The sequence below is a fragment of the Coffea arabica genome, chromosome 8e (genome assembly GCF_036785885.1).
Source record: "Coffea arabica cultivar ET-39 chromosome 8e, Coffea Arabica ET-39 HiFi, whole genome shotgun sequence".
Classification (NCBI taxonomy): Eukaryota; Viridiplantae; Streptophyta; class Magnoliopsida; order Gentianales; family Rubiaceae; genus Coffea; species Coffea arabica.
Genome location: NC_092324.1, coordinates 49,691,479 through 49,708,201, shown reverse-complemented (window position 1 = coordinate 49,708,201; position 16,723 = coordinate 49,691,479). Strand labels below are relative to the sequence as shown.

Sequence of the window (16,723 nt, the reverse complement as noted above, 5' to 3'; positions counted from 1 at the left end):
CACGACATGATTTGAGTTCAAAGGAGAGCAGTCAAGTCGTAGAATGTACGCTTGTGATTTAATTATTTGATGAGAGTGGAAAGCCTTTCCTGCTGTTTCAACTACATTGCAAAATTAGCAGGATGTCGTAGACAGGTTGCAATATGATGTGAAAAAGTCCAAGTGCCTCAAGGAAATTGACTCTGTCAATTTTCCACATTTCAAAGGATGTAAATTTAAAACCTTTTCTATTGTAAATGATCTATTTGTTTCCTAATTTCAGACATTAGATTACTTATGCTTGTATTGCATGAACTTTTCGTGTTCCTTTTAGTGTGAAATTAACTTGCCTTGTCCTTCCTAATACCCTGAATTTGCACCACGTCCTTCATTTAATATTCAATAGCTGAATTAACATTTTTTTTTAAAAAAAAAAGAAAGAAAAAAGAAGAAGAAAGACTTGAGATTGGTGGATAACACTCAAAGTATGGCAAAAAAATTTAGTGGAGATAAATGAATTTATTAAGAGTCTCAGGAGAAGTTAAATAATTTACTCGTTAACAGCTAGTTCTAAGGTACACGTCTGTTTTGTAGTTGTTAGTAGTTACTGATGGTTCACAAATTATTGGATGAAATGAGCAAGGTTTCACCGTTGGATGTATAATTCTTTTTAGCCTCCAAGGGTTGGCTTGGATGGTCGCAAGCTAATAGTTACAAACCCGATGATCTTATGTTCGAACTCTCGTTCTACTGGTTGTGTATCCTTGGGAACGCGATGCCCAGTCGCAGGGGAATTAGTTCAACGTAAGTTAGGATACCCTTGTGTTGACAATAAATAAATAAATAAAATGTATAATTCATTTTTGTTGTAGCTGCTAATTTCATTTTTCAAATCCCTCCAACCAGAATTGCCTCTTTAATTTCGAATTAATTAAATCAAAAGTCTGTAGTATCAATGCAATAAATCAAAATTAATTACAAGCTGAAGTTATTTTTCCAGAATCTGCATAAAAAAAAGAAAAGAAAAAGAGCCTACCTCTTATTGGAACGACTGAACTATACATAATTGGTCAATAGAGGGGAAGTACTGGGCTGCTAATTTTTGGTCTTCTATTTCTTTACACTTTTTCCGTTCTATTCTTCCACAAAATGTCTAAGCTTCAGCGCCATTTATGGACCAGAGGCCGATCTACTTCACTGGTTCTATGATTCAGCGTTAGGCTTTCATCCATTCTAGAAGTGCAAATGAGTTTCCTAGCATTTAAATTCGTCACACTTACACAGTACCTATTTTAGTTTAGTCCACTTATTTTTTTTTTCTGCAAGTTGGAGATAGTTATTAATTCATGATCTGGCATGTACAGCCTGAATTTTGATTGTATCATAATTTTTATGAAAGCCTCTTATTTGCTTCTCTTTGATGGAAGTTCAGAAATAGAGTGAATAGAAGCAAGAAAGGAGAAAAATAAAAAGAGTGAAAGAAGAATATCAAAAGCTTATAAGGAAATAGTTTATTTCAAAAGTTATTGCAAGATTTTTTTATATTTATTTTTTTAACGTAAGCGAGGGATCTCGAACTCAAAACCTCTCACTTATACTCTCCTTCCCTCCTCTAGTACCATCCAACCAATCCCTTCTCTCAATTATTGAAAGTTTGGATCTCAGTTCATTTGCAGCGAAACAACTACTATATCAGTAGAAGACCAAGAACTTGGGTGTCCGTATTTTGTCAGTGGAATCATTACATATAGGTAACATACACCTTTTCATTCTCCTGGTAATTTAATTACGAGTTTGGAACTCTGAAGATTTTTTGAAGGGATTGAACTTATATCTGAAGATTCTCCAATGACAAGATTTTCATGTTTGGACCTCTCTTAATCATATAACAAGATTTACAATAAGATTTTTTGCCCTTAGCTTTGGAAAGTACTTTTATAGGGTGGAAGTAAATCCGAAGGCTGGTTGGAAGTACTAAATTACTACACAGAACGAGCAAAAAGTCTAACAAATTTAATCTTTGGCATTTTATTATATCTCCATCTTTTAGCAAAGGAACGGGAATTGGTTAGGAAATGTTTAAGTATGTGAAGTGAATTTCTCTCTATGGCCCAATTTTAAACTTGTGTCACCATCGAAGTAAGTAAATAAGCTGGTAGTCGTTTGGTCATAAGGGTGACATTTTTCTTAAGTCAAGGCGGCCAAATCAGGCTTTAGCCAAGATTCATCTTACAATTTATTTATGTTACGTATCATTAAAAACTAGAATATTAGGGTAGGTCTCATTCCTCAATCAAATGTCAAATCACCAAACAAAAAGGTAGGAATTGGGCACCGATCAGGTCTAGATCGATGGTCGAAAATCTTAGAGCCCATTTTTTTTGAAAGTTTTTATAAAAAATTTTATCATAGCACTTTTTTGAAATATGATGCATGGGAGATGAAAAAGTGATTGACAGATATTATAAAGAATATTCTCATGAAAGCTCAGAAAAAATTTCACACAAAATGCAATCGAAACAGGGCCTAAGTTTTTTTTAATAATTAGTCCAATTGCATTCTTTATTTCAGGAAAAAGAATAATAACGGAAGATTGGCAAAAATAAAAAGGCATGTTTTCCATCGATTGGAGGTCTGATAAAGAATGAGAAGGGGCAAAGTTGAATTAAATCATCAATTTCTGGGACCTGAAAATAATACGAGTAGCTTCTATAGTAACTAGATTAGAAATTAAATGAAATTAATTTGTGTGACTAATGAATGATAACCCAAGATTAAAGTAGTAAGTAAATGGAAGTAATTCCACGTTTTGAGGACATTTACTTGTCTAATTTCTAACAAATGTTTTAATCAGACAATGAGCAGGATTACGAATTTGTTCTATACATACATATAACAACAAAGACACAAAAAAGTGAGCTTGATTTTAATATCAAGACGTCTTTTATACCTCATATTATTATTATTATTTCATTTATGAGCGAAAAGACAGGCCAACAAACCTATCCATTTGGACGCCAGGGAAAACGATACCAGGATCCTTGATAGAAGATTTTTAGAGATTTTAAATAAGGATACCAAGGTTTTGTGGACATTTTAATGTGAGACATAAATGTTTTTCTAGGCCTAGTTTAAGAGTTGAAAGGTGGAGAAAAAAAATTAAGAAGAGGAAAATAATATATGTTTTTGCCAACATCCTGCTGAAGTTGAAAAATGGATGGTGCGAATTTCATAATTAGCAGACAAAGTTAATACAAATTGAGAAAAAAAATTTTACGTCTTTTTTCTCGAATGGTTTTCAAACTAGAGTAGTATTTCTCTCCCCTAACTTTCCCCGTCCTCTTTTCTTCTTGACTAACTTGCCAAAGGTAAGGCCTTGTTTGGATTGCAGGTTTCCGTCGAAAAATTACGTCGTTTTTCGTGATCGCATTTCCCTATTACCTTTTTTCCTCACATACATCAAATTGCTACAGTAATTTTTCCATGAAAAATCACAGAAAATGCAATCCAAACACAACCTAAGTAAGTGGAGCATTTCTTCTCAAACTTCTTATATTGTTTTTCACCTTTTCTTTCCCTTCAGATGAGCTGTTAATGAATGAATAGTTGACTTATGGTCTTTCTCCCACTTGATTTAATGAGTTGCAAGTCAAGTGAGACAATTGATGCAACAAGAAATTTTGGCATCCTCAGTAAAAATTACTATTCAAAGGGAAAATTCTCTTTTGTTTGTATGGAAAAAAAAAGTTCGGATGATTTTAACTCTATTCATCATCATCATCATCATCGTGAATCAAGACATGTCAGTGGATAATAATAGCTTACAAGATTTTAACAACTTGTTCATCAACACACTCTTATTGGCTGCGAGATTTGAACCCACTTGAAGATTGAAGGGCACAATTGGTTTCAATCCCAAATTTTATCACATCAGCTCAAGCCGTCGGTGATGGGAGAATGGTAGGACAGACAGAGCTCGACTTTTCAAAATTCAAATGGTTTTTTGGATCATCTCAGCATTTCCCGTTATCCACCATCACTGAAATTTACGTACGTGTACCATACCAATTCTTCCCCCGCTTCCATTCTGTACGAATCTTCCACACTTCCTGTTTACCAATACCAGGTGAATTTAACTTGACTGAATGAAATTCTAACACTACCATTTTTTTTTTTAACTGCCTTGTAACCGAGGAAACACTACCAGTTCATCCGTTCTGTTTTGAACCTAAAACTTGAGATTCCTTCAAAACAGCCTTTTTATGCAGGACAGAGAAAATCATCCTAGGGATCCCTTGAATTCATATATCTGCAAAACTTTGTCTTTGTTTAGAGGGGCCATGGCCATGTGAAAATGCAGAAATGCCAATGTCCGGACGAAAAGCTGGATGTCACATCAGCGTTTCTACCATGAGTAAACATCAGTCTGCTTTCCCCTTTTCACTTTTTGCGAGTGGGAAAGAAAGCATCTTCCTTGGATTAACCTTTTGCAGCCAAGTACATCGATCATCTTTTCTGGAACCCATTTTTTGGCTACTGTTGCTGCATCAACTGGAATCAAATATATAGATTGTGTCCCAATGCATTGAGCCCGAAGGTGCTAAAAGGTCAAAGATGTTCCACTTAAAATGATATGATGATTCTCAATAAGCAATACTACAGCAGTAAAGCACCAAGCTGCAGCTTTCAAGACAGTGGAAGGCAGCAAAGAAATTATATGATGATACATAAAGGCACTTACCTCCCTCTTCCAGCCCAACAGAGAGAGATTAGAACATTGCCTGAGATGTTGCTCATCAGAATTTGTAACTTTTATAATGATCTCTAACAACTGCTTTGTGGTGATGTTAAGACGAACAAGGAACAGACAATATGTTGTCTGTGCAACGGAAGTAGGCATTACTTCGCATTGAAAAGCAGCAACGCTGTACGGGCACCTGACTGCTAACTATAAACTCAATAAACATTTTGTCTTGGTACTCAATAAACATCATAAACTACCAAGTAGCTGGTAAGGCGCCAAAGATTTAAGCAAAGAATATGAATTTCTAAAAATGGCAGCACATTTGTCTTCTTCACTTGACAGTTTACAAACCATAATGTACACACACACAAAAAAAAATCATGTCCAATACGCGCTTAAATATCCAGTATTAATTCCTGTTAACGTACAATGTCTGAGAAAGGAAATAAGAAAGGCCAGCAACAGAATAGATGCCTGGAATTCGCCACTGGCGCCAAGAACTTTTGCATTGCTTAAAAGTTGGTTATCTAAATCATGTGACTCTGTGCTCTCAGGAAGCAGTGGCGGTCCACTTTCAGTTGAAGCGCCAGCAGAATCCGTCCTGTCAGCTTTAGCTATGTCATCTGCATCTCTGCTCTCATCATCTTGCTCCCCAGAACTCTCTCCCCCGCCACCCTTTGGGAGACCCTGGACTAAGTCTGGCCTGGCTTCAACACCAACTCTACGCAGGTGCAGCTGTTGCATAAAGCAGAAAAACAGCAGTTGTAAGTTTAGATAGACTACAAAAGCTAACTCCGTTTCATCATTTCTGGACTGTCAAACCTTCATTCAGAAGAAGAAATGCTACCATACCTGAAGATGAAGATTTACTTCATCTGGTCGTGAAAGAAATGGGAAATCGCCACCTGACTTCAAGTAAGCTCTTCTGGCACCAGGGTACCTTTCACTCACTTGGTCTTTGAGCTGCTGAGGGATTGCGCAGTAGTCACTTGTCTTCAAGCAGCATGATTTGACCAACAATGGAAGATACAACATCAGAAATCTCTATAGTTTCATTTCTTACGATAAAATCTATGTGATATGAGAAAATCTAGAAATATTAGGTTTGTTTGGATACTGGATTATTTGAAGTTCATGATATGTTGTATCAAAAAATATTTGACACCTAAGATTCTCCACAAGCAAAACGTGATAATGAACACTTTTTACCACATTATTACCTCCACATGGCACATCTCTTTTGGGCCTAAACTGAGGATAAAATATCCTTACAAACAGTTCTTAGGTCATTGACCTGACCGCCCACCAGCTTTCCAACATTGAAACAGACTTCCCTCTACCTTAAAATAATATTGCCTTCAGGTCCATGATAAATGTAGCAGAAAAAACATACACATGGAGAAATTCATAGGGGTCACTCGAGGTGTACAACATGGGTCATAAATAGTTGTCTTAGATGGCAAATTTTATTTTAGCAAATGTGCAACTTTTTCACAACTCGATATAGTATAATCAAAAAAGGAACAGCATAAAATATAGAATCTAACCATAAGAAGCAAGGTTCAATTATGGACCACTTCATCAATTATTATTTTCTTTATATTTTCTTTTCATCCTAATACATGCCTATCAGCTTAATTCTCTAAAATTGTCTTTTAGTCCCAAACTAACTGCATACCAAGTAACAGCAGAAAGGCATTGGATATGCACCAGGAAAATTATATTGCAAACAACCAAATAAATTGATGATGGAGGAGATCTTGTGTTTTATTAACTCGAGTCTCAGAAAAAAAAATGAAGTAATATTACGAACTTAGAAATTGTTTTTGGGGCCTCATTATTTCCCATAAATAATACTCGGTTTCATCAAATTACAGAAGGTCCCATGAAACTGCCTTTTCACTCAAAACAACTATTATCACGCAGTCCCCATCCTCAACCATAGAAATTCAAGAGATGCTGGATGGAAATTAAATTAAATTTGTAACAAGCAAATTTATTATTACGCAGTGAAAACTTACATCCATTACAGTAATTAATGAATCTGAAAGCACAAGACCTCCCACTGAGGCTGCATCGACTGTCAAAGTCAACCTGGATGCTAAGTCATCTTTTGAGAGTGTTTCAACCTGCATGACATGTAAATTCCTGCTCAGGATTTCAGAACTGAAATAAAAAAGGGAAGAAGCATTGAAGATGCTGGAAGAAATTTAAAAAATGCAACAAATACATGTAGCTCAGCATCTCTTTCTTCTTTTAACATCTCTTTTGAACTATTTCTTCCTGTTTTATCTCTTTTCCAGCCCCCGCCCAATGAGGGGATGGTTTGTGGAATTCACAGGCAGCAGATGAGTAACATGTGATGGAATTTGCAAACAAGTTATCGTGTAACTTTTTACAAAATTTTCCACAGTATCTTGATCAACAATCCATGAAGCCTACAATAGAACAAAAGACCTATATCCATGAAAAAGCTGCTGACTTGAACCCTTACTACAATCTACAGGCATCAATTTAGCAGAATTTAAACAATGCATTTTTCACCCTTGCATAGGAAAGAGTTGTAGCAAGCAAATCTTATGCATCTAAACAAGTCAAATTGTTTAGCAACCTCGGACAGATATTATGATGTCACATTTACCACTCATAAGATTCACACTAGTCCATGACTGCTTTTACCTGAGAGACAACAAAGTCCACAGAATCTGCAATAAACGGTTCATGCGGACCACCACGAATCCCCGTTAGAACATAACGTTTCAACAGAAAAGAAGGCGCCCAAGAAACACTACCACAGGAAAAGCCAACATGGAAAGTTAATCAAAATGAAACTCTGGAATGCCGATAAGGAAACAATATGTGTGTGTGTTAGTGTGTACACATGTATGTGTATGTGTGTGTGTGTGTAAGGATGCTTGAGATTTATGGCCTACGAAAAAACTCTGATACATTATACTACATGAGTATAAACAAGAAAAAAAGGGCACCACCATCCTGTTGCCATGAGTGACATCTGAGCATGTGTGGAACTCTCCATGAAGACCATATTGTTGTGGAATCAAAATCCACTCAAGATTGTGATAAGACTTACACATTAGCTTTTAAAATGTGCAGAGAGAGAGAGTAGGAAAGGAATGTCATGAGAATTTCTTTTGTAAATAAACACGGTAATTAAACCTATACCTAATTGATCCCAATTAAAACTATCTCATTCATGTCTAGCTTGGAGTGAGATGGAGAGCTTCTAGAATGCTTGCATTTTGAAGGTAGAGTTGGAACTATCATCGAAAAAATCCTATTGAAGATAGCACATTCCTAAGTTTAAGAGCAGAATTAGAGCTGGAATAAAATGCCATCTAACTTTCCCAGCATGGACCATCGAATTAAGAGAGATTAAGAAGTTACATCAACATCCACTCTGGAATAAAACTAGTACAATTACAAATTGTTACTTCTAGTAACGAAGGAACCCTTACTAGATTTATTCAAGAACATTAACTTCATATGAAACATACATGGGAGCCCATGGCATGGCAGCTTTGAAACTACTGGTCTCTGTATATGTATTTGAGAGCACTAATGATCGAACTCGCCGTGGACGATGCTGAGCAAAAAGTTGAGCTAAGAAGCCACCAAGTGAAGTTCCATACAGATGAACCTGTTCATCACAAATGCATAAGCAGGTGAGTGTCTCTGTGAGCTTAAAAATCAAGAACTGCAAGTTTGCAACATATGCACTCTCAGTAAACAGATTACACTGCAGAGCTTCCCAGTGTAATCGGCTAAAAGACATAAAAAATGAGCTAATCAGATCAGACTACAGAGCGAAGAAGCCACAACAATAGCCTTTTCACAAATCATGAAACAAACAAGGAGGTTATCTTTTAGACTTTAAAGCACTAGCGTGTAGATAGAATCAGGGGAAAGTTAAGTCTCTTTTAGTCATGCCAATAAGGGTAAGATCAGAAGATAATATAAAAAAAGGTATAAAAGCTTAATAGAAATCTTACATGGTGCACATCAATGGCATCTAGAAACTTTTCAAATGCTTGTATCCACTCCTGATGGTTCCAGACACGAGGTATATCAACTGAAATCACTCGATAACCCTGGAAAAATATCAGACTCATCTTTGATGTCTTGATTTCATTAAGAAGCACGACCCCAGAAAGGGTAAAAGAGTAAAAAATGGAATGAATAAACCATAAAAGAAACACATCATTCATGATATTCTTATATACATAGACATCCTGAATCCTGTACAATAGTCTCCTATGGAAGTGTTTAGCAGGGCCCAAAGTTCCTTCCAAAATTTGGACCTCATTTGGTCAGTAGCACTGTGCAAGAAGACCAATTATTCAATTTCACAAAGGGTATTTGTATGATCCTCCGAATTTAAAAGTCACTCCCTCTTCCTTTCCTTTCTACAGAATACCTTTTTAACACAAAACCTGATTTCCTCAGCAGCCCAAAAGGAACAAACAGCACTAATCAAATTGTCTAGCCTTATTATTGTTGAGATCTAGAATATCTTTTTCTATGTATATCCCATGATTTCTGCTCTATTTTAGGATAGAATAATTTACTCCTAATGTATTTTAGGATAGAATAAATTAGCTCCTAATTTTTAGGAAATTACAGATTTCATGGAATTGACAAAAGTCAAATTCCACTTGTATAAATGTTGTACAGAGTCTGGAACAAAAGATATGACAGAACAATTCAGTTCTTCTTTTTGTTCATGGTATCAGAGCTTTTGCTCTTGGGACCTCTTCTTGTCAGCCTTCATTGCTGAGAACTTTCCTTTTTTTTCAAGTCTTATTGCCAAGTGCAATTTCCAGCCTTCATTGCTGATTTTTTCCATTAGGCCTTCATTGCCAATTTTTCTTTGAAACCTCCACCATGTCTGAAACTGAAACATCAGAAATTCACTCCAATACCAAATCAGAGGAGACCTCAAATATTCCACAAACAGGGGATTTGCAGAGTATCCAGGCAGCCTACAGGCTCAACGGGAAAAACTATTTGAAGTGGTCACAATTTGTTCAAACATTTCTCAAAGGAAAGGGCAAAATCAGCCACTTGCTTGGAACTGGACCGAAAAAGGGAGATCCTAAATTCGCTGCTTGGGATGAAGAGGATTCTATGGTCATGTCATGGCTGTGGAATTCCATGTTACCTGAAATAAGCGATACTTGCATGTTCCTACCAACAGCTCAAGATATATGGACTACTATTCGACAGACCTATTCAAAGGCAGGAGATGCTGCCCTAATCTATGAGATCAAAACAAAGATCTCAGCCACTAAACAGGGCAACCTTTCTGTTACTCAATATGCCAACCTTCTGCAAAATCTATGGCAGGAACTGGACCAATATCGGTGTGTTCAGATGGTGTGTAGTGAAGATGCAGCCACCTTGAAAAGCTTTATCGAAAAGGATAGAGTTTATGACTTCCTTGCAGGTCTGAATGTGGAATTTGATCAGGTCAGAATCCAGATATTGGGGAAGGAAAGATTATCATCTCTGAATGAGACAATATCATTGATTCGAGCTGAAGAGAACAGGCGAGAAGTCATGTTAGAGCCTAAAACATTAGAAGGCTCTGCAATGATTTCTACAAAGTCAAATAAAGACACAATTTGGTGCACGTACTGCAAAAAATCAAGCCATACGCGAGATGATTGCTTCAAACTCCATGGGAAGGAACAAGTCCTTAGTCGTAAAGGAGGATTCAAAGGGCGAAAAGCCCACTTAACTGCTGGAGAAGACCAAACACAAGAAAAATCCAACCAGGCTGGTATGGGAGAATTCAAGAAAGAAGAAATCGAAAAGCTAAGAAACCTCCTAAATTCCCTTGAAAAGTCCTCTAGTACGTGTTCATTGGCTCAATCAGGTAAGTACCTTAACTCTTATGCTTTAAGTGCCTCAAGCATGTCTTCTCTAGGCTCTTGGGTCATCGACTCAGGAGCTACTGATCATATGACTCACAGCCCAATCAGATTTAGAACATACAACCCATGTCCTGGAAATAGAAAAATTACTGTTGCGGATGGATCTCCTATAACTGTGGCAGGCCAAGGGACAATAAATCTATCAAATTCTTTGTCCCTAAATAATGTGTTGCATGTCCCAAAATTGTCCTCCAATCTCATATCCATCCATCAAATTACCAAAGATCTGAACTGTAGAGTAATTTTCTATACTACTCACTGTGTTTTTCAGGATTTGGTTACGGGGAGGACGATTGGACTTGCTAAGGTGAATGATGGGCTTTATTACCTTGAGGAGATGAGTGGCAACAAGAAGAACAAAAATCAGTTATCCCTCACCTGCTCCTCAAATAATAATCTGAAATTTGGCTTCATCATTTCCGTCTTGGTCATCCATCTTTTATTCTACTTAAAAGCATGTTTCCTTCACTTTTCAAGAATGAAGATGTTAGTAGTTTTCATTGTGATACATGTGAAATTGCTAAACATCATAGACTATCATTTCCATTGAGTAATACAAGATCTACGAGACCTTTCTCTTTGATACATACTGATATTTGGGGGCCTTGTAGAATTTCTAGTATTTCTGGAGCAAAATGGTTTGTCACATTCATTGATGATTGTACTAGAACTACTTGGTTATTTCTTATGAAAGAAAAATCAGAAGTAAGCAGTATTTTTCCAATGTTTCATAAAATGATTTGTACACAATTTGGAAGTCTGATTAAAAGAGTAAGATCTGATAATGCAAGAGACTATTTTAATCAAATTCTCTCATCTTTTTTCCAAAAAGAGGGTATAATACATGAGTCATCTTGTGTAGATACACCCCAACAAAATGGGATTGCTGAACGAAAAAATAGACATTTACTCAATGTGACTCGAGCAATTTTGTTTCAACATAAAGTTCCAAAAACTTTTTGGGGGGAGGCTGTTTTAACTGCTGCACATTTGATAAATAGAGTACCTTCAAAAGTACTAAATAATCAAAGTCCCATTGCTGCTCTTTCTGTTTTTTACCCTGATTTTAATGTCTCTTGCACATTGTCACCAAAAGTGTTTGGTTGTATTGCTTTTGTACATGTTCATGCACACCAAAGAGGGAAACTTGATCCAAGAGCTTTAAAATGTATTTTTGTGGGATACTCAAACACAAAGAAAGGATATAAGTGTTATCATCCTCCTTCAAAAAAATTTTTTACCTCCATGGATGTCACATTTGTTGAAAATGAACCTTATTCTCAAAGTAACAATCCTCATCCCCAGGGGGAGAGTTCTTGGGAAGATAAGGAATTTCTCCTTGATCTTCAAAGTCCTACACTAAACTTAAAGTCTTTCAAGCCTGACCATACACCAAATTCTAAAGGAGAACATACTAGCAGTGAACCTGAACCTGAATTTGAAGTTGAACATGCCAGTAAAGAAATTGAACCTGATCTTGCAGCTGAGGGAAAATCTGGTTTAAATCCAACTACACCACTCAAGGTCTACTCAAGGAAGAAAGTTCATATTTCTGAACCTGTGCAAATCCAAGAATCTGAACCACAATCAGGTACTGAAAATTCTGTTCCTTTGTGTGTTCAATCTGACTCTGCTCCTTGTGAATTTATTGATTTAGACCTGCCTATTGCTGTTCGAAAAGGAACACGAGAATGCACTAAGCACCCAATCTCAAATTTCGTGTCTTTCCATAGACTCTCTCCACAACATAAATCTTTCCTTACCACCATCAACTCCATTTCAATCCCACAAACACTACAAGAGGCACTTAGAAATAAGAACTGGTTACATGCTATGAAAGAGGAAATGAATGCCCTAGAGAGAAATAAGACTTGGGAAATTGTAAACCTGCCCAAAGGAAAGAAAACAGTGGGGTGTAAATGGGTGTTTACTTTGAAATATAGAGCTGATGGTTCATTAGAAAGGCATAAAGCTCGGTTGGTTGCAAAAGGATATACACAGACATATGGGATAGATTACCAAGAGACCTTTGCACCCGTTGCAAAAATGAATACTGTGCGTGTTCTTTTGTCTTTAGCCGCTAACTTTGGTTGGTGTTTACAGCAATTTGATGTTAAGAATGCATTCTTACATGGGGATTTAGAAGAAGAGGTGTACATGGAACCCCCACCGGGTTTCAATGAAATGTTTTTTAAAAAGAAAGTGTGCAGGTTAAAGAAAGCATTATATGGATTAAAACAATCGCCAAGGGCTTGGTTCGGAAGATTTACTAAAGTGATGCTAGCAATGCAATACAAACAAAGTCAAGGAGATCATACTTTGTTCATAAAATATTCAAAAGGAGGTGTTACAGCTCTACTTGTATATGTAGATGACATCATCATTACCGGGGATGATCCAATTGAAAGAGAAACACTCAAAAAGTGCTTAGCAAAGGAGTTTGAAATTAAAGAACTAGGGAGGCTGAAGTATTTTTTAGGCATTGAGGTGGCATACTCAAGTAAAGGCATCTTTGTTTCCCAACAAAAGTATGTCTTAGACTTGCTTAAAGAAACAGGCAATCTTGGATGCAAGGCAGCAAGTACACCCATTGAGCCTAACTTGAGATTGAATGAAGAGAAGGATGATAGCACAGTAGATAAGGGAAGATATCAGCGGTTGGTTGGGAAACTGATATACTTGTCCCATACAAGGCCGGACATAGCATTTGCTGTAAGTGTAGTAAGCCAATTTATGCATGATCCAAGAGAGAAACACTTGCAGGCTGTCAATAGAATTCTATCCTACCTCAAAGGGACACCAGGTAGAGGAATTTTGTTCAAGAAAAATGAAGGATTGCTCATAGAGGCATATACTGATGCTGATTATGCAGGTTCTGTTGTAGATCGTAGATCAACTTCAGGATATTGTACATTTCTTGGTGGGAACCTAGTGACATGGCGGAGTAAGAAGCAATCGGTTGTTGCAAGATCAAGTGCGGAAGCAGAGTTTAGAGCTATGGCTCATGGAGTTTGTGAATTGCTATGGCTCAAAATAATACTTGATGATCTTAAAATCAAGTGGGAAGGACCTATGAAACTCTATTGCGACAACAAGTCTGCCATCAACATTGCACACAATCCAGTGCAACATGATCACACAAAGCACATCGAAGTTGATAGACATTTTATTAAAGAAAAGCTGGACAGTGGCATGATTTGCACTCCATATGTAGCATCAAATAATCAATTGGCAGATGTCTTAACTAAGGGAATGCCAACTTCCAACTTTGAAGACATTACATGCAAGATGGGAATGGAAAATATCTATTCACCATCTTGAGGGGGAGTGTTGAGATCTAGAATATCTTTTTCTATGTATATCCCATGATTTCTGCTATATCCCATGATTTCTGCTCTATTTTAGGATAGAATAATTTACTCCTAATGTATTTTAGGATAGAATAAATTAGCTCCTAATTTTTAGGAAATTACAGATTTCATGGAATTGACAAAAGTCAAATTCCACTTGTATAAATGTTGTACAGAGTCTGGAACAAAAGATATGACAGAACAATTCAGTTCTTCTTTTTGTTCAATTATATATCAATGTTTCCTTTTTGTTAACTTTCCATCCATAACATCTTCAATTTTGACATCAATAGCCATTATCTGTGTCAAGCGTGAGGAAGGACATGAACATTGCTGCAGCAATTTAGTAATAGTTCAACTATCAAAATAGTACCTTCATAGACAATGACATGATCTGTTTGTAGTGTACATCTGCAGTTCCAGTTATTCCAGGAAGACAAATAAGAGGGGGCACCGCTTTTGGACCAAAGTCATAATATCGCCAATGCTTTGAACCAATCTACAACAGACACAAAAAATTTTCATTAAATTTGCACTAGAGGTCTAACCGTGTGCAACTAGCTTTCACCGTTCAATAAAGTGGTCCATAAAATTATTAAAAGCTCTTCATTTACCAAGTTCATACATAAGGATCCTAGTATCATCAATTTTCTTGAGAAATTTTTTATTTTTCAGATCAAGAAACAATCCTTCTATCTTCCAATGAAATCAACAATGATAACAATGATGACGAAAGCAAGTGTAATTGGATCATACATCATATTGGAATGGGGAAGGGAAGAAAAATCTGCCCAAAGGCACTCCATTATGCTTGCGTTAACATGACCACAACCTGGATATGTTTGGTTAATAGAGAAAATTTTCTGATGGGAAGATACACCATAGGCTAGTGCATTGATTACTGAAACAGTATGCACAAGCATTATTGTGTTCATACTTGCATACACACTTACCCTACATCTTAATCACGATGACTAGCTTGAAGAATCATATCTGTAGCTGCTGAAAAAATTCTGTATTATTAGACTTTCTTTTTTTTTTTCCAAGAAATACTAAAGCGTTCTCACAGTTGAGATTAGTTTGCAAGTAGCAACTTTGCAGTTTTCCAGAAAAGCCTTTACCGATGCCCTTGGCTCTCCATTGTTTGTATAAAGCCAGGTAAGTATCAATCAAAGGTACTGATTCAATTTGAGGCCAGAACCAAAGAAGATTAACAATAAGAATTCGGTCACAGCATTATTCAGTCTGATTGAAAATGCTTCTTCATGACTTATTCAAGAGACTGAAACGAACTTGGTTCATCATATACCCAGAGATATGCAATCATAATCATTGAAACCAAGTAAACAAAACAAAACTATGATTAGTTTAAAAAAAAAAACAGATATTGTAGAACTAAAGATTCTAATCAAAGACAAAAAAATTAAACAAAATTCAGTCTTTAATCCAACAAACACTGGGAAGAAAAAAAAGAGAAGAACGATCATCCAATTATCACATAAGCTCAACAAAATTACTGTAGAAATCTCTAAAAGTTCACTTCAATCACAGAAAAAAGGTCAACACCAAACCCATGTTCATGAATATTAAATTGGATTCGAAAGAGGCTAAAGTTCGAAGCTTTAAGAGAAAAAATGAGGGATAAAAAGAGAACTTACAGGGATCTTGTGAAGAGGGACCTGAGACTTGAAGTAGATATAATCACCGGGAGCTGAAAACACGCCTTTCATTGCTGATTCTGAATCCGAGGCTATCCGTTATTGCAACGCAAGCCCATCATCGCCATGGTACATCTGCATCTTTTACGATTGATTGGTAAGAACAGAACAGACTGGTCGAAGGTTAGCAATATTCTCTGTTTTCCCTGTTTCTACGATTTGGGTTTGGAGAATTCACGGAGGTATAGGAATCAGATGAGCTGTGAATGTGATTTTTAGTTTTTTTTTTAATGGGATTTTAACGAGGTGATGAACAAGAGCTAACTCAAGAGGGACCACGTGGGATTGGGCCCTGGCTCATGTTCTTGTACCACTATTAAATCAGTTGATCAAGGATGGACTTCATCTGACCAAAGCATCTTCAACTAGAGGTCAATGCGATTTTTGATCCAAAAAGATCTGTAAGAAAACCTGATGAAAAAAGGTGCAAGGAAATTAGTCTTGAGCATATTATTGTAATATTATATTGTAATAATGGTCCCTCAACTGTGTTTATTAGGCTAATTCCTTCAATTATTGCTAAAAAAGTAAAAATCGGAGAGAATAGTTTCATCGTCTTCACATACATCCATGTATTACTAGTATTTAGTTTCATGAGCTAGAGAGGCGGGTTAGTTAGACATGTGAGCTGATTGAAACATTTACCTTACTAACAAAACAAACAAAAAGAACAATTTGAACGGAGGGGATATGGATTAGCAAGTCGAGCGCTCCGCGATCCAAAATCCAAAAACCAACTTAGTTGACAGTAACATTATTAATTTGAGGTCATATTAAAGAAAAAAAAAAGTTTTCCCTTCTCCCTTCTCCCTTCTATAAGATATGAAGTTTTTTCATTGAACAAAAAAAATGGAAAAAAAGAAGTGCTCCAAAGTTGGTTGTCGTGGAAAACATATCGAAGTTCTGCTTTTACATACTTAGGACAAACTCATGTCAAGTGATCTGTGTTGATTTTGATAAGAATTGAAACATCAGTGT

The 16,723-nt window shown here is 36.4% G+C and overlaps 2 protein-coding genes across 3 annotated transcripts; one reads left to right on the top strand and one right to left on the bottom strand.

Moving 5' to 3' along the window:
- Positions 1 to 5,005: 5,005 nt before the first annotated feature.
- On the bottom strand, positions 5,006 to 16,513 carry LOC113704225 (uncharacterized). 2 transcript variants are annotated; one of them, XM_072061749.1, is made up of 9 exons: positions 16,391 to 16,513; positions 15,686 to 16,156; positions 14,401 to 14,526; positions 8,734 to 8,832; positions 8,239 to 8,381; positions 7,403 to 7,511; positions 6,745 to 6,852; positions 5,576 to 5,716; positions 5,006 to 5,458 (listed from the first exon to the last, which is right to left on the bottom strand). In XM_072061749.1, exons 2-9 carry the CDS (start codon positions 15,755 to 15,757, stop codon positions 5,102 to 5,104), a joined length of 1,155 nt encoding a protein of 384 aa, XP_071917850.1. In that variant the 5' UTR covers positions 15,758 to 16,156; positions 16,391 to 16,513; the 3' UTR covers positions 5,006 to 5,101. The 2 variants fall into 2 exon arrangements, with proteins under 2 accessions (XP_071917850.1, XP_027081784.1); XM_027225983.2 differs by lacking the exon at positions 16,391 to 16,513 and having other exon boundaries at positions 15,686 to 16,305.
- On the top strand, positions 9,626 to 11,068 carry LOC140012983 (uncharacterized). The gene is made up of 2 exons (XM_072061809.1): positions 9,626 to 10,619; positions 10,949 to 11,068. Exons 1-2 carry the CDS (start codon positions 9,626 to 9,628, stop codon positions 10,981 to 10,983), a joined length of 1,029 nt encoding a protein of 342 aa, XP_071917910.1. The 3' UTR covers positions 10,984 to 11,068.
- Positions 16,514 to 16,723: the final 210 nt, after the last annotated feature.